General features: G+C 52.7%; 1 protein-coding gene across 4 annotated transcripts in view; it reads left to right on the top strand.

Moving 5' to 3' along the window:
- Window positions 1–27,310, top strand: part of Dop1b (DOP1 leucine zipper like protein B) — a 107,363-nt gene that overhangs the window by 35,462 nt on the left and 44,591 nt on the right. For all 4 annotated transcript variants that reach the window (XR_005092496.1, XR_005092497.1, XM_028879981.1 and 1 more), the window contains exons 9-22: window positions 893–1,002; window positions 1,519–1,633; window positions 5,261–5,381; window positions 7,208–7,327; window positions 9,474–9,576; window positions 10,213–10,404; window positions 11,806–12,484; window positions 13,706–13,977; window positions 14,401–14,553; window positions 15,570–15,670; window positions 16,202–16,392; window positions 20,278–21,910; window positions 22,967–23,078; window positions 24,596–24,784. Coding sequence is in view for 2 of the 4 variants with exons in the window: in XM_028879981.1 (XP_028735814.1) it covers window positions 893–1,002; window positions 1,519–1,633; window positions 5,261–5,381; window positions 7,208–7,327; window positions 9,474–9,576; window positions 10,213–10,404; window positions 11,806–12,484; window positions 13,706–13,977; window positions 14,401–14,553; window positions 15,570–15,670; window positions 16,202–16,392; window positions 20,278–21,910; window positions 22,967–23,078; window positions 24,596–24,784 (4,091 nt within the window). In the remaining 2 variants the exon portion in view is untranslated. The remainder of the gene's footprint in view (window positions 1–892; window positions 1,003–1,518; window positions 1,634–5,260; window positions 5,382–7,207; window positions 7,328–9,473; window positions 9,577–10,212; window positions 10,405–11,805; window positions 12,485–13,705; window positions 13,978–14,400; window positions 14,554–15,569; window positions 15,671–16,201; window positions 16,393–20,277; window positions 21,911–22,966; window positions 23,079–24,595; window positions 24,785–27,310) is intronic.

The raw sequence follows: 27,310 nt of genomic DNA, 5'->3' as shown, positions 1-27,310 counted from the left end.
GTCTGGAAATACCAAAAAATCTATAGCTAAATTATATTTAATGAGAAGCTTGTTACAAACCCAGGTGTGATGGGACATTTGTGTTAACCAAAGGACCAGGGGGCAGTGCCTACAGGGGCCAGGAGCTGCCAGCTTACCTGGAGCTGGAGGTCCAGGCTGTCACGAGCCTCCTAATATGGGTTCGGGGAGCTTAACTCAGGTCTGTGCAAGAGCAGGATGTCTCTTAACCACCAAAGCAGATTTCCAGCCCCAGCCAGGCAGTGGGTGGCGCACACCTTTAATCCCAGCACTCGGGGGCAGAGGCAGGCGGATCTCTGATTTGAGGCCAGCCTGGTCTACAGAATGAATTCCAGGACAGCCAGGGCTTCACAGAGAAACTCTGTCTTGAAAAACCAATAAAAGAAAGACCATGGCATTCTGTGTAGAGAAAGCCTTGCTTAGCTGTGACCTGGGACCTCAGGGTTTTGCTTATACCATGAGAATGTTCTTCTTTGCCCTGAAGATCCCACTAACTAGTCCAGAGCCCCAAATGAGGGCAGGCAGACAGTGGGTCAGGCAGTCTGGACAAACTGTGAGGTGAAATCATCTTTGTCCCAGTCCTTATGACCTGCTGCAGAAGAGGGTATGGAACGATCGGCCCAAACTGACTGATGCCCGTGGGGAGGAGTTCTCCCTGCCTGATCTGAGCTAGGACGTCACTGTCAGAAGACACGGGACTCAGTTGCAGGACACTCGCCTCGTACATGTACCTCCCGGAGCAGGGAAAAGGGACTGGACTGCGTTTCTGTTGAAGGAGTTGGATTATTAAAATACTGCAGCGTGAGGAGTTTGCACAATGCGGTATCCCCGTGAAACACAGGGTCTCTTTACAGCCTGTGTTTATTCTTTATAGGTTCAGACATTAAAGGAAATACCATTGTGCCAGAATCTGTCATTTCGAATTCTTATGAAGACCAGTCCTCATATTTTTTTGATAAATACTCCAAGGATCTTTTAGTTGAGGTAAGGACATTTCTGAAAATGGAAATTTGACCACAATCAGGACATTTCTCATTACAGTCTTTTTTCTTTCTTTCTGCTTTTGTGTTTTGTTTTGGGTGTTTGTTTGTTTTAAGCCCAAATCTCATGTTTCCCGGATTGGCCTCAAGCTCACTGTGTAGCCCAGGATGACCGTGAATTTCTAACCCTCCTGCCTCTGTCTCCTATGTGCTGAGATTGCAAGGATGCGCCATTGGATCTGGTTTATTGGTGCCGGAGGTTGAACCCAGGATGGCAGGCATGCTAGGCAGGCCCTCCACCCACCGACCCCTGCCCCAGCTCCTTATCATAGCTTTTCAGTGCATTTGTTTGTGAGACCTCCAAGCAGACACTGAGCATGGCCTTTGAAGGACCGGCATGCGTGTGTTATGGGCTGGGGCTGGACCTCATTCTCCCTCTGTGTTTAACACTAAGACAGCCACTAATGCTGTACCCTCCCACATACCGTATCCTAATGTGTGGCTTTGTGAACACACACAGGCTCTTGCTGAGATTCTACATCAGAAGTTCTCAGACGCTGACGTAGAGGAGCGCCACCATGCCTACCTGAAGCCTTTCCGAATCCTCGTCAGTCTGTTGGACAAGCCAGAAATAGGTACTGTGGGGAAAGCCGCTGCCGCCGGACAGATGTAGATCACGTGTTTGGGGAGTTTAAACACAGATGTGGTCAGCACACAGAGTCTTGAAAGCGTGCGGTTCGGTGTTCTGCTCCGCACAGTGGATGAAGAAGTTCAGACTCCTGCTGTGGTGCGTGTGGGTCCTGCAGGGCGCATCTGTTCACTCCATTGTCGTAACCGCTGGTGAGCCTTGGCTAGAACCCGTAAGGGACCCCATACTCCTGGACCGCGAGCAAGCCGCTCCTCTCTAAAATGAAAACATTTCAGCACAAAATGGAAAAGGTTGAGTTAGACTCTGCGTTTAGAGGGCCCTCTAACACACACACTGTGACCCCTGACCCCTTACACACACACTGTGACACCTGGCCCCTCTTGCACACATACTGTGGCCCCTGGCCCCTCTTGTACAACACTGTGACCCCCCCCCCACACACTGTGACCCCTGCCCCTCTTGCACACACACTGTGACCCCTGGCCCCTCTTGCACACACACTGTGACCCCTGGCCCCTCTTGCACACACACACTGTGACCCCTGCCCCTCTTGCACACACACACTGTGACCCCTGGCCCCTCTTGCGCACACACTGTGACCCCTGGCCCCTCCTGCACACACATTGTGACCCCTGGCCCCTCCTGCACACACACTGTGACCCCTGGCCCCTCTTGCACACACATTGTGACCCCTGCCCCTCTGCACACACACTTGTGACCCCTGGCCCCTCTTGCGCACACACTGTGACCCCTGGCCCCTCTTGCGCACACACTGTGACCCCTGGCCCCTCTTGCACACACACTGTGACCCCTCGACCCCTCCTTGCACACACATTGTGACCCCTGGCCCCTCTTGCACACACACTGTGACCCCTGGCCCCTCCTGCACACACATTGTGACCCCTGGCCCCTCTTGCACACACACTGTGACCCCGAGAATCTGTTGAGGACAGTTAGCTCTCCCTCTGTTAGCCCTTCATGTCAGATCTGATGTCTAGTCACCTGAGCCCCATAACAGGACGGAGACTCCCCTCCCCCACCCCGTACTGCATTGCAAGCTCAAGGGTACTAAGAGGCCAGGGTATGTGCGCCTTCTGGCCAGAACAAAGCCAAGAGCATCCGTAGGCCATGAAGTCCTCCGGTCGTCAGTTCAGAGTTCGGCTCTGAATATCTGCTGTGTGGACGGGGTAGTGTGAGAAGTGTCTGCCGTGTGGCCGGGACAGTGTGAGGTGTGTGCGTGTGGACAGTTGTTTGGAAGGTAGTGTGCTGTGTGGCCGGGACAGTGTGGGAAGTGTCTGCAGTGTGCTCCAGGGCAGCAGGATGGAAGGGACACCCCAGCTACTGGGACGCTGGTCTTCTTTGTGTCGTTGGGTTTTTGAGACCGTCTGTCCGTACCCCCCAGGCTGGCCTGCAACTGGCCTTGAATCCATCACCTCCTGCCTCTGCCTCCAAAGTCCTGGGACTACAGACACACCACCACACTCACTGCACTTTTCTAAAAACGGTTACATGTGTATGTACTGTGCATGTGTGTGTACTCTCACGTGTTCTTATTGAGGTCAGAGGACAACTCTGAGGATTCACACTTGGCTTGCTAGGCTTGGTGGCAGACGTCTCCCCATGTCTGGACAGGCCCTGCCTGCAGCTTTTTCCCATCAGTTATTTTGTTGAGGTGACTTGCATGCCTCGTGTCTCCACACCTCCAACATGGAGGCAGGACCTCTGTGATACCCACTTTCCACAGGGAGAGTCCGAAGGTGATTCATTTCCCTGAGGTCACCCAGTGCCCGAGCCTTCCTTTCCCAGAAGCACTGCTGGCCTGGTGTGCTAAACGCAGCTGCCCGGAGATGCTTGATAAATTACAAATGGGGTCTTTGCTGAGCCTCCCAGCCCCCATTGGCTTTAACCAACCCGCAGTGTGAGCCTTTCTTCCTAAAGTACCTGTGCCTTCAGATTCTTTTCCTCCCTTCCCACCTCCAGCCACCAGCAATGGCTCTTAAGATTTCTCTGTACCTGGATGTAAACTCCATCTCAGAAAGTCGTGTTTTAACCTAAGGAGTGGATCGAGTGGTGTTAGCTTGTTGGGTGCCTGCTGTGTGGCTCAGGGAGACATTCAAAGAAGAAATGGGACTTAGCCTTAGGAGATGTGTGTTCCGTGTCAAAGCTGCCCTGTCGTGAGCCAAGACACTGCACCGTGTAGCCGGCTGCAGGCTGGACTTTGTAGAAGAGGGTGAGTGTTTAAGAGAGCAGTTGTTAAGTTTGCTCTTCTGCTGACGTGGTTGTCTGAGGGACACATGTGTAAGTAGATAAGAGTCAGTTATATAGAGACAGGAGCACAAGGCAGCCACTCGGTCCTGTCCACCCTTTTAACAGGTGGGCTCTAGCTGTGTCTTCTTGTCTCCATGAGAGAGGCTGCAAAACATTCTGTGGGAGGAAGCATCTGGCACCCTTCCAGCAGATAAGACACACACAGCGCTTATAAAATAGCTCTATCACGGGCTGGAGAGATGCTCAGCAGTTGGGAGCACTGGCTGCTCTCTCAGAGGACCCAGGTTCAATTCCCAGCACCCCCATGGCAGCTCACAGCTGTCTGTAACTCCAGATCCAGGGGATCCGGCACCCTCACGCAAGCATACATGTAGGCAGAACATCAATGCACATAAAATATAAATAAATTATGAAAAGAGTTCTCTCAGAGGCACATTGTGAGTCTGTGAAAAGCGTCCAGGATGAATTCGGGGCTCAGCGTGTAGCTCGGTGGTGGAGCATTTGCTCGGTGAGCCACGGGTTTGGTCATAGCGCTGAAAAACAAACGCACATGAGAGGAGCGTGTTCTGCCATCTGCACAGCGAGGCGGAGTTTCCCTTCGCTGAGAGCGGGCATGCCTTCAGCCCTCCCGATATGTCCAGGACCAGTCGCTTTGAACACTCGTCCCTCCATGCGACCCTGTGGGCCAGGATGCGGCGCTGACATGGGTGGGGCTGGTGCAGCTCCGTGGCTCTCGTCCAGCTGCTCAGGACACACGTTTGGTGTTCTTGCTCTCGACTGCGAGCGGGAGGCAGGGGAGTTGTCTCCTGTGGCATTTCTGTGGAGTGGTGTTGGGCCAAGCAGGCCACAGGTTTGGAACTCCACCCAGGGGGAGCTGGCTTGGACAACCTGCTGGAGCCTGCTGTGACCCGTCACCTTGTCTAGTCGGGGACAGCAGCGCAGTCCCTGCGTGTGTGGCTGTGGGAAGGCTTCAGGCTGTGCCCAGATGCAGCAGTGTGTGACCTAGTGCGCTGTGCGGTAGTGCAGCTGTCTTCTCCAAGATGTTCCTGCCGCCGCCGCCGCCGCCACCACCACCACCACCACCCTCAACTATACCTATACTAAAGAGACTACACGTATGGAGTTACTCCGTGTGTTCTATGTGTGTCTTGTACTGTTAGTTTAAAATTTGATGGTTAAGGGTTGGGCATGTAGCTCAGTGGGTAGAGTGCCTGGCCAGCATCAGGAAACAGCATCCAGTCATCTTTGGCTATGTGGAGAGTTCGAGGCTAGCCTGGGCCATGTCTCAAAACAAACATTGAACTATATTATTAGTCCTTTTCTAACTGGTTTCTATTGATTTCAGGACCTCAAGTGGTTGAGAATTTGTTTCTGGAAGTTATCAGAGCATTTTATGCTTATTGCCATGATGTCCTTGGCTCTGACCTTAAACTTAGCTACACTCAGAGTGGGAATCTGCTAATAAGGTATGAGCACAGTCTCCGCTTGGATATCTCCCTCCTCCATGGTCCTCCTCTGTTCTTCAGTATGAATCATCAAGTGCTGAGGGGTGGGGGGCAGGCCACAGGTCGGAGCCCCATGGTCAGCCCCTCCTTGGGAATGTGGGGAGAGCTTTGTCCGGTCCCCTCCTGGCCTGCAATAAGGGGTATTACTGATCAAGCTTGAACGTCTTTCAGCAAAGGCAGCTGGATCTGTAGTGCACAGGTGGTGAGGCCAGGGAGAAGGGGAACTGGAAAATGGAAGGGAGGGAGGGAGTTCAGAAATGGGCATGACAGTCCTCAGAGGTGGAGGAGAGGCCAGGCTTGACACTGAGGGCAGGCTCTAGATGCTAGTGAACCATCAGTTCAAGGTCATCCTTGGCTACATAGTGAGTTTAAAGCCAGCCTGGGCCTCTTGAGACCTTGTCTTTACATAAACAAATAAAGCCAACTCTTCACACTTCGCTGATAAGCCCTCAGTTTTTGCCTGGATCGGTACTGTGTATACTGAATTTAATTCTTTTTTTTTTTTTTTTTTTTTTTTGGTTTTTCGAGACAGGGTTTCTCTGTGTAGCTTTGCGCCTTTCCTGGAGCTCACTTGGTAGCCCAGGCTGGCCTCGAACTCACAGAGATCTGCCTGGCTCTGCCTCCCGAGTGCTGGGATTAAAGGCGTGCGCCACCAACGCCCGGCTCTGAATTTAATTCTTATATTTTTCAGTTTGTTGTAAATGTCCTTAGGACTCTGTTGTGGTGGGTTTTTTCCTCTCTCAAAAAATTAGAGGATTTTTTTTAATATGAAAGCAATAGATGTTTATTGTAGAATACCCTGATATTTGAAGCTATCAAAAAAACAACAAAAATATTGTTCTCCATAATCCTACCTCCCTTCGAGGAAAAAGGTCTCCACTTCCTTCCAGACCCTCCCGCATGCTTAAACACATCAACCCCAGCCCAGCCCATAACTGGAGCTGCATAGTGTCGTTAAGTACAGTTGTGACCAGGTCTCACTGGTTTTCTCTGGAATGTGATTACCTGAGCTTCCTCTTCAGGAACTTGTCATTAAGTAAATCCTGATGAAAAGACCAGTCCCTTACTGACTGACATCACCTTTCAGGTGGCTTCCACGTTTTCAACTGGTCCTGTATCTTTGTATTCTATGTAAGGATTTCTGTGGTGTTCCCAGAGGGCTTTACTGAGCCACACATATGCATTTAAAACTGTTAGCGATGGGTCGGGTGTGTAGCTTGGCATAGAACATGTCTAGTATGTCCAAGGTCCTGGGTTTGATGCCCAGCATCACAGTAAGCAAAGACATAAAACGGTAGCCAAGTCTCTCTGCTGAACCTACAGTTGGGTGGGGGTGAGGGTGGGGTTGGGTACCAGCGCTGAACGTCATGTTCTTTCCACAACAACCCTTACGTCTGGTTCTAAGAGGCCCATCAGTAAGAACACTGTTTAGCAGGGAGTCGTTGTCTTCAGGGATGTGGCTGCTGGCATGTTGCCCTGCTCCTGCAGGCACTGATAATTGACTCAGTGGGTTGTTTACGAAAAGAAGGTGAGGGTACATGTTAGGGGCAGGAGGGGTCGGGGCAGGCTTGGCCATGGTGCATTGTATATATGGATGAGATTGTCAAAGGAGAGATGAAAGACGTTGGAAAAGCTATTATTTCAGGAGGCGTTGTGGAACTCCTCTCCTGTTATTGAAAGAGCAGCGTTTGTGTCTCGATCAGCTGGTCAGAGGCTTCTTCAGCACCGCCTCTGTGGTTCGGATCCTCCGTCCGTGAGTTCAGCCGCTCGCTTTCTCTCTTTCACAGCACAATCAAAGAAAACAGACACGCCTCGGAGATTGTGAAGACGGTCAATCTGCTGGTCTCCTCGCTCAGCACGGACTTCCTGTGGGATTACATGGCGCGGTGTTTCGAGGCGTGCTTTAGGTAAGTGTGCTGATGAGGGCGATGTGGACGGGGGAGCAGGGGGCCGGCTCTGTGGCTATGTGGAGGGCCAGGGTCTCAGGGGTAGTGACTCCAAGTGGTCTCTCCTGAGCTTCAGAGGCCAGCGGACACAGGCTGGTTGTCGTGTAGGACTCTGATAGGACAGAGACTGGATCTGTGGCGGGACCCTGGGCCACTTTATTATTCCTAAAATTCTAACTTTAGAATGCCTCCTGCCAGTGCTCTCCTGCATGCATCGATGCAGCTTCTCCTGCATGCATCGATGCAGCTTCTCCTGCAGGCCCCGTCTGCCTCCCCGCATAGGTGCATGTCTCTGGTGCTGAACTTAGACTCTCCAGTCTTCTTAAGTTCTTACGGAAATTATCATGAAATGGTTCAGTGTTCACGTTTTAAGCTATTATGATGAGCTTTGTGCCACTGTTAACCCAGCCCTGCACACTGTGTGGGCTCCCGACTCCAACCCCATCCTACAGGGGCCTGGAACTGTGCAGGAAACTAACTTCCCATGTAAACTTTCCCTGTGCCTGTCCTGTGGCTACAAAGCCTGAGGGGAATTCTTTGGGCAGCCACTTGAGAAGCAGGCATTTTGTTTTCATTCTGTGGATCTGTGAGGTAGCTGGAGCCCAGAGACTAAAGGGTCTTGTCCAGCACAGCAGGTCAGTAGCTGCCAGACTCCGATGCCAGGCATGCCTGACTTCTCAGCGGCTCCTCAGTGCTCCCCCCCCCCCCCCCCCCCCCCCCCCCCGCCCCAGAAGTGTCCCGAGTTGACTGTCCCTGTGCCCAGAGCACGTGGCAGCTCCTAAACCTCCCCAAACAGCGCCACCTACTGGGGGCCACGTGCTCCGTGCCCGAGACCGTGAGGGCCTGTCTCGTGCAGACCACCACTGCTCAGCTCTGCTTGTTCAGACACAAACGCTGATTCCTGATTCCGGGGATGAGCGCCTGGCAGTGGATTGATTAGTCAGTGGGGCTGCAGTCCCTAGAAGACGTCTCTCAGGGACTTCAAAAGGGAAACATAAGCTGGGTGTGATGGCGTGCACCCTTGACCCCTCAGTGCTCAGGGGGTAGAAGCAGGAGGATTTCTGTGAGTTCGAGGCCAGCCTGGTCTACATACCAAGTTCCAGGTCAGCAGGATTGTGTAGTGAGACCTTGTTTCAAACACAAACAGAAAAAAACAAACAGTAAAAAAACAGCCTCTGGCCCATGTTGTGGAACGGAGTGTGGGGCGTTTACCTGCCAACCCCACAGCTCCCCAGAGTTTTCTTGAGTGTGAGCAGCAGGAAATATTAGATAGAAGGATTTATTGCGGAGAATCTCACAGAGATAAACAGATAGAAAATAAAGGATAGCCTCGAGAGGGCTTGGAACCTTTTCCAACGCCCCGACTGTCTCTGGCCCAGGGTTTTTAATAGAGACGCCAAGGGGTGGAGCAAAAGACCTCCTCCCCAAGCACAGCCAAGTGCAGACCATCTCAGACACCTGCACTCAGGCCCGTGGTCCTGATCATCCTCTCTATGCAGACCTGCTGGGTAAAGCCACGAGGAACCCGAAAACGGGCTCCCACAAAGCAGGCCGGTTCCCCTGGAAACCCGTCTTTGGTTTGGCACTAGGGACTTGCAGCCATACATAGTGATATCACTGTGTGTGTCTGTTGGATGATGAGTCCACACCTGAACAGATGAAAATTAAGTCAGAAGAATTCGTTTCAGAGACACTCAAGCAGGACACTGACCAGTACTTCTCCACATTAGGCAGTCTGTCACCAAAACTGAGGTGGGACCCCCCCAGAAGCTGTCTTCCAGTGTTTGAAACAGAGTAATTGCTGGACACCATAAGATGTTTGAAACTGAGCTGGTCATGCTGGCACCTGCCTGTAATGCCAATGACTTTGAAGCTACTCAGGGCTACTCCGGTGAGGTCTTATTTCAAAAACAAAAAGCCTTTATAATCCCAGCGCTCAGGAGGCAGAGGCAGGCGGATCTCTGAGTTCAAGGCCAGCCTGGGCTACAGAACAGTGAGTTCCAAGACAGCCAGAGCTACCCAGAGAGACCGTCTTGGTAAACCAGAAAGAGAAGGTGTTTGCAGGGGCTGTGGGAGAGGACTAACCTCCTGTCCTGTGCTGACGTAGGCCAGCGAAGCAGACTGCGGCTGTTGGAGACGCCGTCGGCCCTCCCCCCAGCGTCTCGGAGCTCTGCACCCTCCTCGTGTTCCTGCTGGATGTGATTCCCTTGGTAGGTAAACGCGATGCTCTCCTGCGCGCTCAGTGCTGTTTCTACTGGCTTGTCAGAGTGTAGCCCGGACAATCTTACCTTCCTTTCTCATGATCAGACCAATCTCAGTGCTTCCTGCCTCCCAAGCACACGCTTGCCACTGAGCTATGGCAAAAACCGAGCTATTGCTGTTTTGTTTTTGTTTTTCAAGACAGGATTTCTCTGTGTAACAAACAGCCTTGGCTGTCCCAGAACTCACTCTGTAGCCCAGGCTGGCCTCAAACTCACAGAGACCTGCCTGCCTCTGCCTCCAGAGTGCTGGGACTAAAGGGTGCGCCACCACCGCCTGGCTCATTTTTGCTGTTTGAATTAAAGGGATTGTAAATTCTGGGCCTGGTAATAGGCTGAGCCAAAGTATGGAAACCAGATGATGGACAGTTTTAGAGGTGACAGTGAATACATATGAGGCATGTGGCAGTGGTAGTACTTTATCCAAGAGAAGATAATGCCAGCGGAAAGGAGAGGACGACACTCTTGGTCTGGGGCTAATGTGACACTGACTCTGAAATCTCAATGGTCTAAGGTGCTGTTCTGAGGCTCTTGCTCTCCTGGTGTGGCCAGAGGTGGGGAGTGACCGGCCCTTCTTCTCTGTTGCAGGAACTGTACTCGGAGGTGCAGACTCAGTACCTCCCACAGCTGCTTGGCTGCCTGCTGCAGCCTCTGGCTGAGGAGGTGGACGCCCTGAGCTTAGTTGAGCTCACACATGCCTTGAAGACATGTTTCAAGGTGCTGAGCAAAGTTCAGATGCCTCCCTCCTACCTAGACATGGAGTCCACCAGTGGGAACTCGGTATGTGCCCTGGGCTGGGGCGCTTGTGGTGCTCTGAGTAGTGGGAGGTAGTTGGCATGGTTTGGAAAACAATGTGGACAAGAAGATGTATAGCCACTGTGTTCAGGACACTTGTAAGGTTTAGAGTAGCTGATCTCCTTCATGTCACCCACGCCCATGCCCCATAGCTGCCATGAATGGCTAGACAGTGCTAATAACCACAGACAGCCCTCTCACTGCGAGTTTGTGTGCATGTGACGTGACTCACTTAAAATGCAGATAGAAGATAGAATGCGCCCTGAATTGGCAGTGTGGCTTAAATAACAGGAATCAGTTTTCTCAGTTTGGAGTTCCGGGTTGTGTTCTCCCAGCATAAATAAAAGAAGCTGCCCCAGACCCCTTTGCAAGCTTCTCCTGGGCTTGTTGGCCATCGGTGGTACTTGAGGCTTTTCAGAATTTTACCACCCCCACCCCCACCCCATCTCTGCATTCACATGCACATGGTGTTCCATGTGTGCAGTCTGTGCCTAAATTCCCCCTTTTTATGAAGACAACAGCCTGTTTGGATTTAGGCTACCCAGATGCCCCCGCTTAGGATCTGCTAAGACCCTTTCCCTGAATAAGACCCCACTCCAGGCTCTGGAGGTTAGGACTTGAGCACCCATCTGGGGCGCAGTCCATCGTAACCCGCTCTGTGTGGTCACTTTGCTCTCTCAGACTGTACCATGAGAGCACCCTTGTGTGTGTGGTAATTTCTGCATGTCCCTCTGTGATGTGGACTTGTCCCGTAACTGTACCCACGATCCACTGTCTAGCTTCCCTTGGTTTTGGCCGTTGAGAAGGTTTGCAGACAGCATGCTCACACGGTGTGTGTAGGTGGGTGCCTGTGTCTCTGAAGGATACAGTTTAGTCAGTGGGCTGCGACTGAAAGGCATGATTGCTCCTTTGAAATTGTGAGAGGTGTTGCCAAATGAGCTGAATAGTTACGGGTTTGGGGCTCCGGGGGATACTGAGGCAGATTGCTCTTTAGGGGTGAGAGTTCTTGGATGAGTTGGTAATGCTGTAGACTGACAGGTGGACAGCAGCATGCTGGGCCTCTGAGGAGAGCTCAGGCCCACGTGGCGGTGACCTTCCTTTCTCAGTGTTCCACTGGTGTAACATGGGTGAGAAGATTAGAAAGCTCCTGATTTCATCCCCAGCTGAGCATTGCTAGAAGTGACCTGCGAGTGGTCAGTTAAAGAATGTCAGGTGGTCCTAAGTGTCCTTCCTGCTGGCCATTACTGGGGGTGTGGGGAGGTGTCTATAGGGCAGGGAAGGCAAGAATCTGGAAACCAAACTACTGTGGTTACCGTCATCATCCTGGTTTAACTGCAGCGGAAGAGCCATAAGGGATGGGATACAGGCTTTCTTTATGTTTTGCAGAGTCCAGTAAAAGGAGAAAACAGTGACATCATTTTGGAAACAAAGGTTGTAGTTGCAGGTGATGAGGAGGCTTCCTTCCCCCCACTGAAATCTGAAGACAGTGGGATCGGGCTCAGCGCCTCGTCCCCAGAGCTCTCTGAGCACCTAAGGGTGCCCCGGGTGTCTGCTGACAGAGACGACATTTGGAAGAAGGACGGGAGCATGCAGAGGACGTTCCTTTGCATCCAGGAGCTCATTGCCAACTTCGCCAGCAAGAACATCTTTGCAGCATCCCTGGCCGTGTCTGGGGAGGAAAGCAAACCCGAGGAGCCCCCAGGGAAGAGCAGCAAGGGCCAGACACAGAGCGTCAGCCACTCTGGCAGGAAGGGCTCCTGGGAGCCCAAACCCATCACTGTGCCCCAGTTTAAACAAATGCTTTCGGACTTGTTCACGGCGCGCGGGTCTCCCTTTAAGACAAAAAGTTCGGAGTCGCCGTCATCTGTGCCCAGCAGCCCGCGTAGAAAAGCGGAAACCGAGTGGGACATTGACCAGGTGGTCATGGAGTTGGTGGGCCCCAAGGAGGACTGCAGGGAGGCCTTCGTGGCCGCCTGCCACCTGCTGCTGGACTGCGCCACCTTCCCCGTCTACCTGTCTGAGGAGGAGACCGAGCAGCTGTGTGACATGCTCTTCCAGACGCCAGGTGAGAGAGCAGCCCTCCCAGGGCAGGGCCGGCCAGTTGGGAATCCTGTGACGGAGGCCTGATGTCCAAATACCTACCATCATGCCCACCAGGAAGTGGGCAGCGACAGCCTCCCAGTCAGACGCTGATACACCATTCACGGTCGGTTTAGATTAGGGAAGATCACTCAGGAAACTCTGCCAACGTCCCCAAGTCTGAAAACGTGTGGCTCGAAGCACGTTGGACACCCAGCCTTTGGTTAGGGGTTGGGTTTGTCCCAGCCACACTCTTCCCTTTCCTGATCCTAACTGGCCGCATCAGTGGTAGCTTGCTGGCTTCTCCTCTGACCCCTGTGGCTTTACTCGGCAGGCAGGTTCTCTGGGCCTCGTCTGTAAACCTGTCTGGCCCACCCAGAGTTCTGACTCATGGAAGGTACCCAGTGTTGTTAGAGACGTAGCCGCCCATCACAAAGCCGAGCGGCTTGAACAGCAGAAACTCCCTGTCTCATAGTTCTAGAGACCAGAAGCCTCAGAGCAAGGCGTCAGCAGACTTGTACTCCGTCTGTCTGCGGTGGGGACAACCCTTTGTGTCTTCCAGGCTGCCGCTGTGGCAAGCGGTCCTCGGAGCACAGCCCCATCACCCAGCCTGTCTTCACACAGACAACTCCTTTAGGGAGGGCTGCAGGCACGGTGGGTTAGGGGTCTGTGAGTTAATTTTGTTGCTGCTGCTGTGACAGAAGCAACCTGAGGAAGAGAAGTTCCTTTCAGCTGAGGGTTTCAGGAGATTGTCTCTGGTGACAACAGGGACGGACAGCTGACCTAGGGGGATGGAAGCGTGAGGTGGCCACCCCTTGAGTCCTGGCAGATCAGGAAGCAGGGAGAAAGACAGTAGAGACATTGGCGGGCCCTAACCGGCCACATGCTACCTACCCGCCTCCAACACGCAGGCTTCAAAACGTCCCAGGACAGCGCCACCAGCTGGGGATCAGGTGTTCCAACACCAGCCTCTCGGGGACAGTTCAATTCCAAACCGTAACAGAGGCCCACCCTGGTGGGGCTCCTCTTCACCCTAGTGTCGCTAGGAAGACCTTCTTTTCAAGTGAGTCTCACCCTGTAGGTCACCTACCGATGAGCGCACTGCTGTCCAGGTGACGCGAGTCGCTGTCCAGAGTGGGTGCTGTGGCCCCTGAGCGGGGACCGCTGTCACCGGCTTGCCTCTCTTCCCTGTCCGCTGCCCTTCCAGGAGCCGGCGACTGCAGTTTTCCGTCCTGGCTGAAATCCCTTATGACCATTTGCTGCTGCGTGAACGACTGTTCCCTCCAGAACATCGCCATCGCCACCCTGCTGGAAGTGATCAACCACTCGCAGTCCCTGGCGCTCGTCATCGAGGACAAGATGAAGCGCTACAAAACCTCTGGGAACAACCCGTTTTTTGGCAAGTTACAGATGGTGACGGTCCCTCCCATTGCTCCCGGGATCCTGAAGGTCATTGCAGAGAAGACAGACTTCTATCAGGTATTTCTCACAGGGAGCATGTGCGTGTAGGTCAGTGGGCCTCTTTTTCAGACCAGGCTGGCCCAAGGGCTGTGAGGGTCCAGCGGCAACCGGAGGGTTGGGGGACCTGGACTGTCTGGTGTCTCTGGATCCAGCTCCTGCTGTTTGTGCCCCTCAGCAGGCACAGGCAGAAGCCTCTCTCGGCGTGTAGCCTCCACCCTCCAAGCAAGCTCTGAGGGGAGCAGTTGGGGCCTCTCCCCAGGCAGCTGCTGGTGGGTCTCTGCTCGGCCCTGTGCCTTGGTGGCATGGCATGAGTGCTAGCGAGTCTCACTTAGCAACTATAAATAGACGCCTGCACTCTAGAGCCAGGCAGGCTCCCACGAGGAGGAAAGACACAGGCGTTTCTGAGCTCCAGTCACCCCACCCACTCCTTTCCCCCCACAGAGGGTGGCTCGTGTGCTCTGGAATCAGCTGAACAAGGAGACCCGCGAGCATCACATCACCTGCGTCGAGCTCTTCTATCGCCTGCACTGCCTGGCTCCGACGGCCAACATCTGTGAGGACATCATCTGCCATGCCCTGCTGGACCCTGACAAGGTCAGCCTTGCACCTGTATCCTCTGTGCTGTGGCCAACAGGCTGCTGAGTCGGCCCCACTTTGCATGTACCCACCCAGGCGAAGACTTTTCTGGGCCTGTGGGTGTCCTGATGAGCAGAGGTGATCTGGAAGCCCAGGGCTGGAAGATTCCAGCAGATGGAGGCATTCCTTTTAGGGTCCTGAAAAGCGCAGTGTGTCCATGTCCAGGTTCACCGTGGCCACTTGCCCCGATTCCCTGGGAGCTGGGACTTGGGAGCCTTTGGAGCTGTTTGTAAGGCTTAGTCGTAGACAGTTGTTGGACTTCTGAGAATGTTCTGCCAATTGATTGTCTTGTGCTTTAAGGCCCCTGGGCCTGGCATTTCCAGGGTACACAAAGGAACTCTGTTCTGTGTTTTCCTTGGACCATAGGACTTGGGTGTGAATCCGGACACTGTGATGCCAAATCTCTTTTTTAAAGATTTATTTGGGCTGGAGAGATGGCTCAGTGGTTAAAAGCACTGGCTGTTCTTCCAGAGGTCCTGAGTTCAATTCCCAGCCACCACATGGTGGATCCCAACCATCTGTAATGAGATCTGGTCCCCTCTTCTGGTATAAAGGCATACATGCAGGCAGAGCAATGTATACATAATAAATAAATAATTCTTTAAAAAGAAATATTTCTTTAATTTTATTATATGTGTATGTTTTGCCTACATGCATGTATATATGTGCACTCTATATCTTCCTGGTGCCTCTTGAGGCCAGAATAAGGCACTGAGCCTGGTGTGACAGGCCAGTGATCCCTTCAGGGGAGGCTGGGGCAGGAGGATTCCAGGTTCAAGGCCAGCCTGCACAACTAAGTGAGACCCCCGTGTCAGAATCAAAACAGAAACGTTGAAAGAAGCCCAGGTAGAGTAATTGCTTGGAGTACTCCAGGGCTCCACCCCCAGTACCACAAATAACTACATAGATAAGAGCCTTACAGTGACTGATACAGAGTCACGAGACCAAGTTCCTCCCATTTATTTCCTGATAAGGGAACAAGGCTGGAGGCTCTGTTTCGGTTTTCTGTGATCTGGCACCTGACACGGGAGATCCAGGGCAGCCGCGTGACGTCGCACAACCGCTCCTTTGACAGGTGAGGCCGTTCTCCATCATGATCTACCGTCCTCAGCCACGCGGGGACCCCGGGCTTGTGCAGGGCTCGGGCGGGCGGGAGGAAGAGACTGACACGTTGGAGCTGTGACCCCGGCCTTGACCTCAGTCCATGCTGCACGGGACATGACATCCAGAGTCCTGTGGTTTCATTTAGCCCAGAAGTGTGAGACGCTTCTGAAAGTTTTTAATGTGATGGGGATGAGGAACCCACCCTGCCTCAGCATCAGCTTGCCCTGATGAGAGGACATCCTGCGAGATGCAGGTGGTCTAGACCTCAGGCAGCCTCTTCACTTGTTACAGCGTCAACTACATGCTTAGGCTGTCGTATTCTGCTCTGCTTTGTCTTCGCCACGTGCCCACTCTGTCTCTAAAAGCTCGACATGCAGCTAGGCACACAGCCTGTCACTCACTTGGTGTCCCTAAGACCAGCATGATGAAGCTCCCCGGGGTGTCTGTGCCTGGCTGGCCGGGGCAGCAGAATGGGGACTGACTGGCGGCTCTCCACCTGTAGGTCCTTGTTTGTCGTCCTGGACAGCCTGGCTTGCACAGACGGGGCCATCAGTGCCGCAGCCCAGGGCTGGCTGGTGCGCGCACTCTCCCTCGGGGACGTGGCCCGCATCCTGGAACCCATGCTCCTGCTGCTGCTCCAGCCCAAAACCCAGAGGACGTCCATCCACTGCCTCAAGCAGGAGACCTCAGCCGGTGAGCAGTCTGCGGAGTCCCCGCGCGCGGGGAGGGAGGCCAGCGGGCTGGGGTCTCCTCTGCCTGACAGTGTGACGACTGCACCTTGTAAGCTTACGGGGACTTTGGAAATGCAAGCACCACGGGATCTGGCACTTTGAACTAGAAGGCGTGGGTTGCTGTTTTCACTGAACAGTCAGTATTTTGTTATTGAAAGGAAATGGTTGAAATAATGCAATCTGTTGTTATTATTAGCTGTGGTCACCTTGCTGTGCAACAGGACACAAAACCACTCACCCTTCTTAGGTGGCATCCCTCATACCTTCACACCCATACATGCTTCATGCCCAGCACGTCCCGTGCCTTCCACACCCAGCCCCTGGCAGCTGCCTCTGTTCTCACCTCTGTGGGAGTAGATTCCAAATGTTCTCACTACAAAAGAAACGGTGACGTGACGTGAGGTCTGTGATGTTTTAACTATTTCATGGTTGTAGGTACACAATTAAAAAACCACATTCCACCCTGCCACGATACATACTTGTCGTTTTTCAAGTGGGTAGCCCCTTTTTCAAATAAGCCCAGGGATTCTTGATTATTTCACGGAGAAAAGAATCCATGTGTGTCTCTAGTACAGCTAGAACATCCTTGCCGGCATTCCCCAAAGTGATCCCCCCCTCCCCCGCCCGGACTTGCTTAGCAGAGGTATGGTGCCTGTGTGTGAGCACCATTGTTAAGTGAGGTTGCCCAGTGGCACTCTGTATAGGTCTGCACCCCAAATCTGGGATAGTTTTGGGTGACTAAAAATGTCAGATTTTTGTGTGGAATCTGGTCAGTTGTCCTTTTTTGCTCGAATTTCTAAAGGTCTTATAATTAAAAAACCCGGTACCAGATATTGGGGTGAATACTGAAAGATCAGAGAGACAAAGGAACAAGCCACAGCCACGTCTCACTTTACCAATTCCACGAATCCTCTGACTGAAATCCTCTGAGTCCTCACCCGAAATGCTCCAGCCAAAAAAGCCTCTAGCTGAAAGGGACTTTGCTTGTGCCGAAAAGCCTTTAGTTCCTGTCTCCTCCGGCCTTATCTACCTTTCTTCACCCAGCCATCACTTCCTGGGATTAAAGGCGTGTGTGTGCTTCCCAGTGCTGGGATTAAAGGTGTGTGCCACCACTGCCTGGCCTCTGTGTTTAAACTAGTGGCTTCTTCTGTCTTCTGACCTTCAGGCAAATTTTCTTAGGGTGCACACAGTAGTATATCACCACAGTCCTTTATGTTTGTGCTAATCTTACAGAGAGAAACAGCGCCACCTTGAGGTAGGTGGAGAAAAGGGAAATGCGCTGCCCTGTACAAGGTTCTTCCCAGAACCTGTAACTGCTGATGGGGGAGTGAGGGGAAGCTGGCCAGCTTCTCAGAGGGGAGACCGAGTCATTCCACATCCTAAGAAAGGGACGCTTAGAGAAATATAAACCAAGCACCTTCATGACGCTCTGCACACCAGCTCTACGTTTCAGTATTTCTTTTGTCTTTTGTTTTACATGGTGTGTGTGTGTGTGTGTGTGTGTGTGTGTGTGTGTGTGTGTCCCACACATATATCTGTGTGGACACATGAATGCTATGGAACATGTGCAGAGGTCCGAGGTCAGCTTGCAGGAATTGGTTCTTTCTTTTCACCAGGCAAGTCCCAAGGATCAAACTGTGGTCCTTGAGCTTTGTGGCAAGTGAGCTATCTTGCCAGCCAGCCCCCGCCCCTCCTCCTCCTCCTCCTCCTCCTCCTCTTTAAAAAGTCCCCTACTCGGGTCCTTTGGATTCTGTCTCTGCACCGCCTCACCACTTCCTGTTTTCTGCCTGGTGCGGATGCAGCCTGCTTCCCTACTAATGCAAGAGACTGAGGAAAGAGAAGCCCCGCCCGCCCCGCCTGCCTCTGCCGTCCTGTGGGCTGTGGCTGTGGGCTGTGCACTCGCAGACTCCACCTCTGTTTCTGCTTTTCCTTCCTCTCCTGATCTTGCTGGTGTTCGTGGCATAGACCTGTTGAAAGCTACTTAGCAAGAATTTTCATAGTATCGAAGTCTTGATTTTGCCTCTCTTAAAAAGAGGGTTGAGGCCTGAAGAGATGGCTCACAGGTTAAGAGCACTGACTGCTCTTCCAGAGGTCCTGAGTTCAATTCCCAGCAACCACATGGTGGCTCACAACCATCTGTAATGAGATCTGGTGCCCTCTTCTGGCCTGCAAGGATACATGCAGACAGAGTACTCATATGAGAAAGAGAAAAAAAAAAAGAAAAGAGAAAGAAAAAGAGGTGTTGATATTTAAAAGTGATATATATATAAATATAATATTTTTTTTTGTTTTTCGAGACAGGGTTTCTCTGTGTAGCTTTGTCCCTTTCCTGGAACTCGCTTTGTAGACCAGGCTGGCCTCGAACTCACAGAGATCCACCTGCCTCTGCCTCCCGAGTGCTGGGATTAAAGGTGTGCACCACCACCGCCCAGCAAAAGTGCTGTACATTTCCTCATTACAGAAGTTCTTACTTTAAAAATTAGATAGTGGCTAGACATAGTGGCTCACCCCTATAATTCCAGCACTTGGTAGGCTGGGGCAGGAGGTTCATCACCTTGAGGCCAATCTGAGCTACTTAAAGCAAATCCCCACTTAAAACAATAACAAGAACAAAACATCTTGGTATGGAACTGGGGAGCTGGCTCAGTGGATAAAGTGAGGATCCTCAGCGCCCACATGGACACAATGGTCCTCCTGCAATTCCAGCACTCAGGAAACAGAATGCTTAGCTGTGTCTGGGAGCTCTGACTTCCCCTGAGAGACCCTGCCTCTGTACATAATTTAGAGATCAACAGAGGAAGCCTCTGGACGTCAGCCTCAGGCCTCCACACATGCCCACATGAATGTCCCCACATACATCTGAGCGTACATATACACAAAGAAACACCACACACACAGACACACACACAGACACACACACACACACACACACACACACACACAACACACACACACACACACACACACACACACACACACACACACACACACACACACACACACCCCACAGAAATTCAGAGGTAAAGGCATGACCGACAATGCCCATTGATGAGCTGGGCGCTGTTGGCGGCTTACCCGTGCCCCACAGCTGTGCATCATGGATACGCTCCAAGTAGACTCATGCTGTCCAGCTGTTCTGCAGCTGGCTCTTCCCTTCCACTTGTCCTGTACGTGCCTCATATCCATGCACATAGGTACACACTTGAACAGTCCAGCCGCCGTCTGTCACAGGCATGTTCCTAACCAGCCCCCTTCAGCGCATGCCCTGACCTCACAGCTTTGGAATATGCTGATTTTCTGTGGAATGCATTTCCAAAGAGGGGATTTCTGGAACAAAATCATTCGTATTTTTTCTCAAAGTGCCTTCTCCTAAAACGTACAATAAAAACAAAAATGATGTGTTCAACAGATACAGTGGCCCATAACACAGACCCCGGCCCTGGGGGACTGTTGTTGAGGACAAACAGAGCTGTGCAGTGAGACTTTGTCACAAAATAAAAACAACCCCGAAAGCTGTTAGAACACACCCGTGACAGCAGAACTAAGTTTCACGGTCTCCTGAGTATTCTAAAGAGCCGATGTACCTGTGTGCACCAGCACCCAGCTTTATGCGGTGCTGGGGCTCGAACCCAGGGCCTTCTGCACTCTAAGATGGCTCTCTTTTGACTGTGCTACCCCTCCCAGCTAAACATGTTGATGTTGCTGTGTCTGTTTTACCCGTGAGGTAATCTAGACCTGGGTGCAGGCCCGGTGGGCATTGTCTGCTTTAGGCCTGAGATCACCTCAGAGCTCATTTGTCATCCTAGCCCCTCTGGTCTAAAGCTGTTTGTCATTTTGTGATTTCTAGAGGATTTCCATCGTTGGTTTAACAGGAAGAAACCCACATTCAAAGAGGCATGTGGGGCGTCCGAGCTGCAAGAAGGTGCCTCCGAGGAGCACCTGCCCCTCGGCCAGTTCACCACAGTGGATCGTGAAGCCATCTGGGCTGAAGTGGAGAAGGAACCGGAGAAATGCCCACCGAGAAGCGATCTGAGCGAGGAAGACACGCCCTACTACATGGACCTTTCCGACAGGGTGGCCTCTGGCGGCCAGGACAGCAGCGAGCACACGGAGTCGGCCGACACGAGCTCGGGCCACACCGACAGCGAAAACACGTCCACTTTCTCCTCTCCCTCCCACGACCCGCAGGACCTGAGCCACGAGGAGAACTGCTGTGCGCCCATCCCAGTCGCCGGCAGGGCATACTCGAAGCGAGCGGCCTTGCTGGCAGCCTTCCAGCCAGAAGGCCTCAAGCCCAGCGCCAAGTTAAGCCTGGTGCGAGCAGACTCGGACAAGACGCAGGCTTCCGAGTCGCTCTCCAGCGACGAGGAGGCCGACGTGGAGCTCCAGGCCCTCACCACAGCCAGGCTGTCGAAGCAGCAGAGGGAGAGGCAGGAGACGCTCGAGGCCTTGTTCAAACACATCCTGCTCTACCTGCAGCCCTACGACTCCCAGAGGGTCCTCTACGCCTTCTCCGTGCTGGAGGCTGTGCTCAAGACCAACCCCAAGGAGTTCATCGAGGCCGTGTCCAGGACCGGCATAGACACCAGCTCCACCGCGCACCTCAACCTCATCTCCAATCTCCTGGCACGCCACCAGGAGGCGCTCGTTGGCCAGAGTTTTTACGGCAAGCTGCAGACCCAGGCCCCCAGCGTGTGCCCCCACTCCCTGCTGATCGAGCTCCTCACCTACCTCTGCCTGAGCTTCCTGCGGTCCTACTACCCTTGCCACCTGAAGGTCTGCCACAGGGACGTCCTCGGCAACCGCGACGTGCAGGTCAAGAGCGTGGAGGTTCTCATCAGGATAACCACGCAGCTGGTCTCGGTGGCCAAGTCGTCGGAAGGGAAGAGCGTGGAGTTTATCCGCAGCCTGCTGCAGAGATGCAAGGTCCAGGAGTTTGTCCTGCTCTCGCTCTCGGCCTCCATGTACACCAGCCAGAAGCGCTACGGCCTGGCCACCGCCGACCGGGGCAGGGGCCTGGTGGAGCCGGACGGCCTCTTTGAGGAGAGCCTCATCAACCTGGGGCAGGACCAGATCTGGAGCGAGCACCCGCTGCAGATCGAGCTGCTCAAGCTCCTGCAGGCCCTCATCGTCCTGGAGCACCACCTGGGCCAGGGTCAGGAGGACGCCCAGAGTCAGCCGGCCCTGTCCCGGGAGTGGCAGAGGGCCCTTAACTTTCAGCAGGCCATCGGCGCCATGCAGTACGTGCAGCCCCACCCCCTCACCTCCCAGGGCCTGCTGGTCTCGGCGGTGGTGAGGGGCCTGCAGCCGGCCTATGGCTATGGCATGCACCCCGCCTGGGTGAGCTTGGTCACACACTCCCTGCCTTACTTTGGGAAGTCTCTGGGCTGGACGGTGACCCCCTTTGTTATCCAGATTTGCAAAAACCTGGACGAGCTGGTCAAGCAGTATGAAAGTGAATCCATCAAGTTGTCCGTCAGGTATGCCGAACTCGATGCTCTTACGGGCAGATTTTGTAAGGACTGTCTGTTTGGCCAAAGCTACCAACTGAAAGATAGTCGAACCCCCCGAGAAGGCTGGTGGACAGTCAGCAGGAGCGTGTAGGTTTGGATCCCTTGGCGTTAACCCCACGCAGTCTGGTAGAGCGTTTGCCTGGCAGCATTCATAAACCCGGGGGTTCAGTCCCCAGCACCACATAAAACCAGCGCTCGAGGCCATCCTTGGCTCAGTGTTACGTGATACCCTGTCTCAAAGTGAAATTAAATAACCCCCAGCTCCCCAGGCCATCTCGGAGCTGCCAGTCAGTGGAGTCTGTCAGTTTTGCAAAATAGAAATAAAAAACTAGGACCAGCCTCAGAGTAAGTCCAAAACCCCTCAGCCGTTCTTCCATGTGACTTCATGAACGTAGAAGAACACCAAAGATGCTGTACATTTTATTTTGGGAGCCCCAGTTCATCAAGCAGAGTGACCTCTCTACTTCCTGAGTTTACGTGTCAGACTGAAAACCTTCATGGCTTCATGACCTTTTAAATTCTCAAAACCAGGGTCTCATTTTTTAGTGATTATTTGGGAGTTTCACATCATGCACCCTGATCCCATTCATTCCCTATCTTCCTAGGTCCATCCCCCCCCCATTGTGACCTCCCCCGAAGAAAAGGAAAAGAAAATACCAAGTCCAGTTTGTGTTCCCGTATATACACACTGGAGCATGGTCAAAGTCCCAGTGGCCAGCCTAAAGAGAACCGAGTCCTTCCCCACCCCCACCCCAGCCAGAAGCCATCAGTGTCTCATTTTTAATATTTTTCTAATGTTTATTGACCAGTTGTGTGTGTGTGTGTGTGTGTGTGGTGTGTGTGCGCGCGCGCGCGCGTATTTTAAAGGACATCTTAGGACTCACTTCTTTCCTTCTAAGTGGGTTCCAGAAATCAAACTCAGGTCATCACCCACTGAATAATCTTGCTGCCCTCCCCACCCCACCCCACCCCCACCCGCCGCCCAATTATTTTATTTAACAGTTTCTTATTTCTTCGCCACAGCACAACCTCAAAGAAGGAAAACATTTCTCCAGATTACCCGCTCACTCTTCTGGAAGGTCTAACAACCATTAGCCATTTTTGTCTTTTGGAACAGCCCACCCAGAACAAAAAGGTATGTTTTCTTTCCCTGAATTTGAGGCACATTGCTTGTATTGTTTGTTTTTAGTGGGTTGTGACTTTGTCGAGTCTATAATAGTAAATGCATGATGCAAATGTCATGTAAATATATGTAAGAGATGCAAATGTGAGTATGAATAGATGTGTGTGCATTATGCAAATATATGCAAGCTATGCAAATGTGCACACACGCAGGTATATATACTCAGGAAACAAATACGGGTGAGTTCCTCAGCTGTTGCGCATTGTTCAGTCAGCTGGCAGTGGAGATAAAGTGTAAAGCCGGTTGTTTGATTTTAGGCTTACGGTGATGTGTGTGTAAGTGTGTGTGTGTGTGTGTGTGTGTGTGTGTGTGTGTGTGTGTGGTGCATGCATGGGCAGACCCATGAGCCTGTGTGCATGCGCATGGAGGCCAGAGGAAGTCTCGGGTGCCTCCCTCCACTGCTCTCTGCCTTTGCCTAAGACAAGGAGTCTGACTGAACCGTAAGTTCAGGCTGGCTCTGGCCGCCTGGCCAGCTGGTTGGTGGCCCCGGCATCTGCCTGTTCCCCTCTTCATACTGAAGTGACAGGCCTAGACAGCTATGTCCAACTCAGGTGCAGGCTGGGGATTTGAACTCAGGTCCTCATGCCTGCACAATGAACACTCTTGGTATTCACCGAACCATCTCCCTTGCCCTGCACTCACGGTAGTCTAAGTATTTTTTTTACCTCCTGATGTGATACAGTGCTTGTGAAATCTGAGGAGGCTGCTCTACCCCATCTAGCTAAGTCTCGGGACAAAAGCTGGGCCTGGCGGTACATGCCTGTAACACTGCCAGCACTGATGGGCGGAGTCAGGAGGATCAGGAACTTAGGGTCAGCTCTGGCTAAGTAGCAAGTTTGAGACCAATCTGGGCTACATGAGACCCTCTCTTAAAAAAAAAAAAAAAAAAAAAACAAAACAGGCTGGGCGGTGGTGGCGCACGCCTTTTAACCCCAGCACTCGGGAGGCAGAGGCAGGTAGATCTCTGAGTTCGAGGCCAGCCTGGTCTACAGAGTAAATTCCAGGAAAGACGCAAAGCTACACAGAGAAACCCTGTCGCAGAAAAAAATAAAAAAATTAAAAAAGCAAAACAAAACACAATCTTAAAGTACCCCTACTATTGACTGATTGGAAAAAGTTTAAGCCAGATGTAGTGAGCACACCTTTAATCTCCGCACCTGGGAGGCAGAGGCAGGTGGATCTCTGAATTTGAGGCCTGCATGGTCTACCTAGTGAGTTCTAGGACAGCCAGGGCTACATTATAGAGACCCTGTCCAAAAAAACAAAAAGTTTATAGTTTGAAGTGTTGCATGTCAGCTCATTCTCTGAAAACAAGCAGGAGCTCAACACATCCCGGGACAAATGTCGCTTCCAGACCACCACATGGGTGGTCCACCCCAACTCCCAGCAGCGACGCCATCCCCGGGGAGAGGGGACCAGGCTGGTGCAGTGAGCCTCCTGCCCCCACCCACCCCCGTTTGAACTTTCAGACTGCTGCCATCAGTGACCCCATCAACCTGAGGAACGCCAAGAACGCCATTTTGGAGGAGCTGCCTCGAATCGTGAACACCATGGCCCTCATCTGGAATGTTCTCAGAAAGGAGGAAAGTCAGAAGAGACCGGTGGATCTCCTGGGAGCCACAAAAGGATCCTCCTCCGTTTACTTCAAAACCACCAAGGTGAGCGCCTTTCTCGCCGGTCTGCGCCGGCCTCTGCCTCCCACCTCCCGAGAGCCAGGCCTCAGAGAGACACCCCGCTGTACGCTATACCTACCGCTGTGCTGTTCCTTCCTGCCTTCTCAGTTCTTTTGTCTCTGGATGCCAGGCGTGGCAGCCCCCGCCTGTGTTCCCAGCTCTCAGGAGAATGCTATTGCTGCAGGTCTGAGGCCAGCTAGATCTGCACAGTGAGTTCCAGCCAGGGCTGCGTAGCCAGACCCTGTCTTTCTTTCTTTCTTTCTTCCTTCCTTCCTTCCTTCCTTCCTTCCTTCCTTCCTTCCTTCCTTTTCTTTTTTATTTAGCTGAGGACTGAACCCAGGGCCTTGTGCTTACTAGGCAAGCACTCTACCACTGAGCTAAATCCCCAAACCCCAGACCTTGTCTTAATAAACAAAGAAAGAAAAATGTGTATGTATGGAATTACATACACAAATCACACACACAAAAAAAATACTTAATGGGACCCACAGTTGAAATCAAATGGAGAAATCTCCCCTTAAGATAATATTATGGCACACGCCTATCATTTTCAGCATTTGAGAGTGGAAACAGGAAAGCCAGGAGTTCAGGGCTAGCCTCAGCTACAAATGGAGCTTGCAGCCACCTTTACCTAAGACCCTTTCTCACAAAAACAAACATTTGTATACAGAACAGAGGAGCGTGAGTGATTGAGCCTTCGTGAAAATGCATTATTGATAAAGCTAAAGTCTGATGGAGTTAGTCCTCACCTGAGTGTCTAAGGAGTCCCGCTTTTAAACTCGGCCCAGCTCCTAGACGTGCGTCTGAGGCCGGGGCACTCCAGTGCGAGCTGTCAGTGTGCTTGGGGGAGTTTATCTTACTAAACATACCGGCCCCAAAACCTTGACCCTGTTAGTTTTCACATCTCCGCCTCAGAGGGCTGCAGGCACGCGAGCTGGCCTGGGGTTATGTCACGGTGGTGGCTCAGAATTACCTCGCACAGGAGCCGGGTCTCCCAGGCGTGGCCTTCGGGCTCACGGTCACCAGCGCTCGGCAGGGCTGGCATGTGCGGTACTCCCATCCGCTCCGGGGTGCCCCCCCCCCTGCTCCCATCCGCTCCGGGGGCGCTCCCATCCGCTCCGGGGGTGCTCCCATCCGCTCCAGGGGTGCTCTGTCGAGTGCCGTCCCCGGAATGACATGGCCCTTGCTGTCGTGGAATCAGAGCAGCTGTGATGGGCCCCGTAAGACTCTGACAAGAGGGCCCACTAACGCTCCATTGTGTGGGAGAGGATGGGGTGCTCCACCCCTCCCTGAGGAGATTTCCCCTGTGGTGTACGTTACCTGCATTCCTGTGGGTGACCCTCCCCTCCCACACATGCTCCTGTGAGTAGACCGACCCAGTTAAGCTCACTGTGGGTTGGTGAGGTGGCTCAGTGGGTAGAGCGCCTGCCTCTCAAACCTGGGGACCTGAGTCTGATCCTCCAAACTCACACAACAGCTTGAAGCCTGAGGATTGTCCTCTGACCACCTCGCGTGTGCTGTGGCACACACGTGGTCTCTCATACACACATCACACACACACACATCACATGCTCACACATCACACACACTAGTTGTAAATAAAAGTCAGTTACTGGATTCTTAAAAAATGAATAAGCTGGGCATGGTAGTTAGTGCACACCCTTAATCCCAGTGCTCAAGAGGCAGAGGGATATCTGAGTTCAAACCTACTGCGGTCTCCATAGTAAAATCCAGGCCAATAGTGAGACAGACTCTCATAAACAAACTCAGGGTTTACCAAGCTGGACTTGGGTGACAACATTTCTTTGGTCTATCATTGGTGCCCTTTCATGGTGAATAGATCTTCACATCTCTACAGGAAAACTGAACCCAGTGGGTACATTAAAAGGAAGCCTGTAGCCAGGCGGTGGTGGCGCACGCCTTTAATCCCAGCACTCGGGAGGCAGAGCCAGGCGGATCTCTGTGAGTTCGAGGCCAGCCTGGGCTACCAAGTGAGCTCCAGGAAAGGCGCAAAGCTACGCAGAGAAACCCTGCCTCAAAAAACCAAAAAAAAAAAAAGGAAGCCTGTGCAAATTCCCGCTGCTTGCAGGAAGCCGCTCTCAGCAGGTCCAGAAAACCCTTTGTACGGACTCATTCTGTCTGGGCCTCGATCTCCTCACCTGGAAGACGAGGCTGTTGCTGGGCTCTGCTGCCTCGTGGGAGGATGGGCTATCTGCAGTCAAGGGAAATGCTCTCCGAGCACTCGTCTACCGTGAAGTAATCATGAGCAGTGAGGACAGAGTGGCCTCTGCCCATGCTCCTGTGGGCCAGTCAGCCAGAGCCCGGCCCTCATGGCCGAGGCCGAGATGAGAAGAGGAGGGCACCCTGCGGGAGGCCACATGCTCTGACAGTGCATGGCATGGAGCTGGCTGCTCTGTGCTGCAGGGAGGGTGCAGTACTGGGCAGAGAGGCTGATCCGAGACCAGGGAAGGAGGGTAGAACCAGGGCAGAGTGTTTGGGGCAGCAAGAATG

This window comes from Peromyscus leucopus, chromosome 12 (genome assembly GCF_004664715.2).
Source record: "Peromyscus leucopus breed LL Stock chromosome 12, UCI_PerLeu_2.1, whole genome shotgun sequence".
Classification (NCBI taxonomy): domain Eukaryota; kingdom Metazoa; phylum Chordata; class Mammalia; order Rodentia; family Cricetidae; genus Peromyscus; species Peromyscus leucopus.
This window is presented reverse-complemented; position numbering and strand designations above follow the sequence as displayed.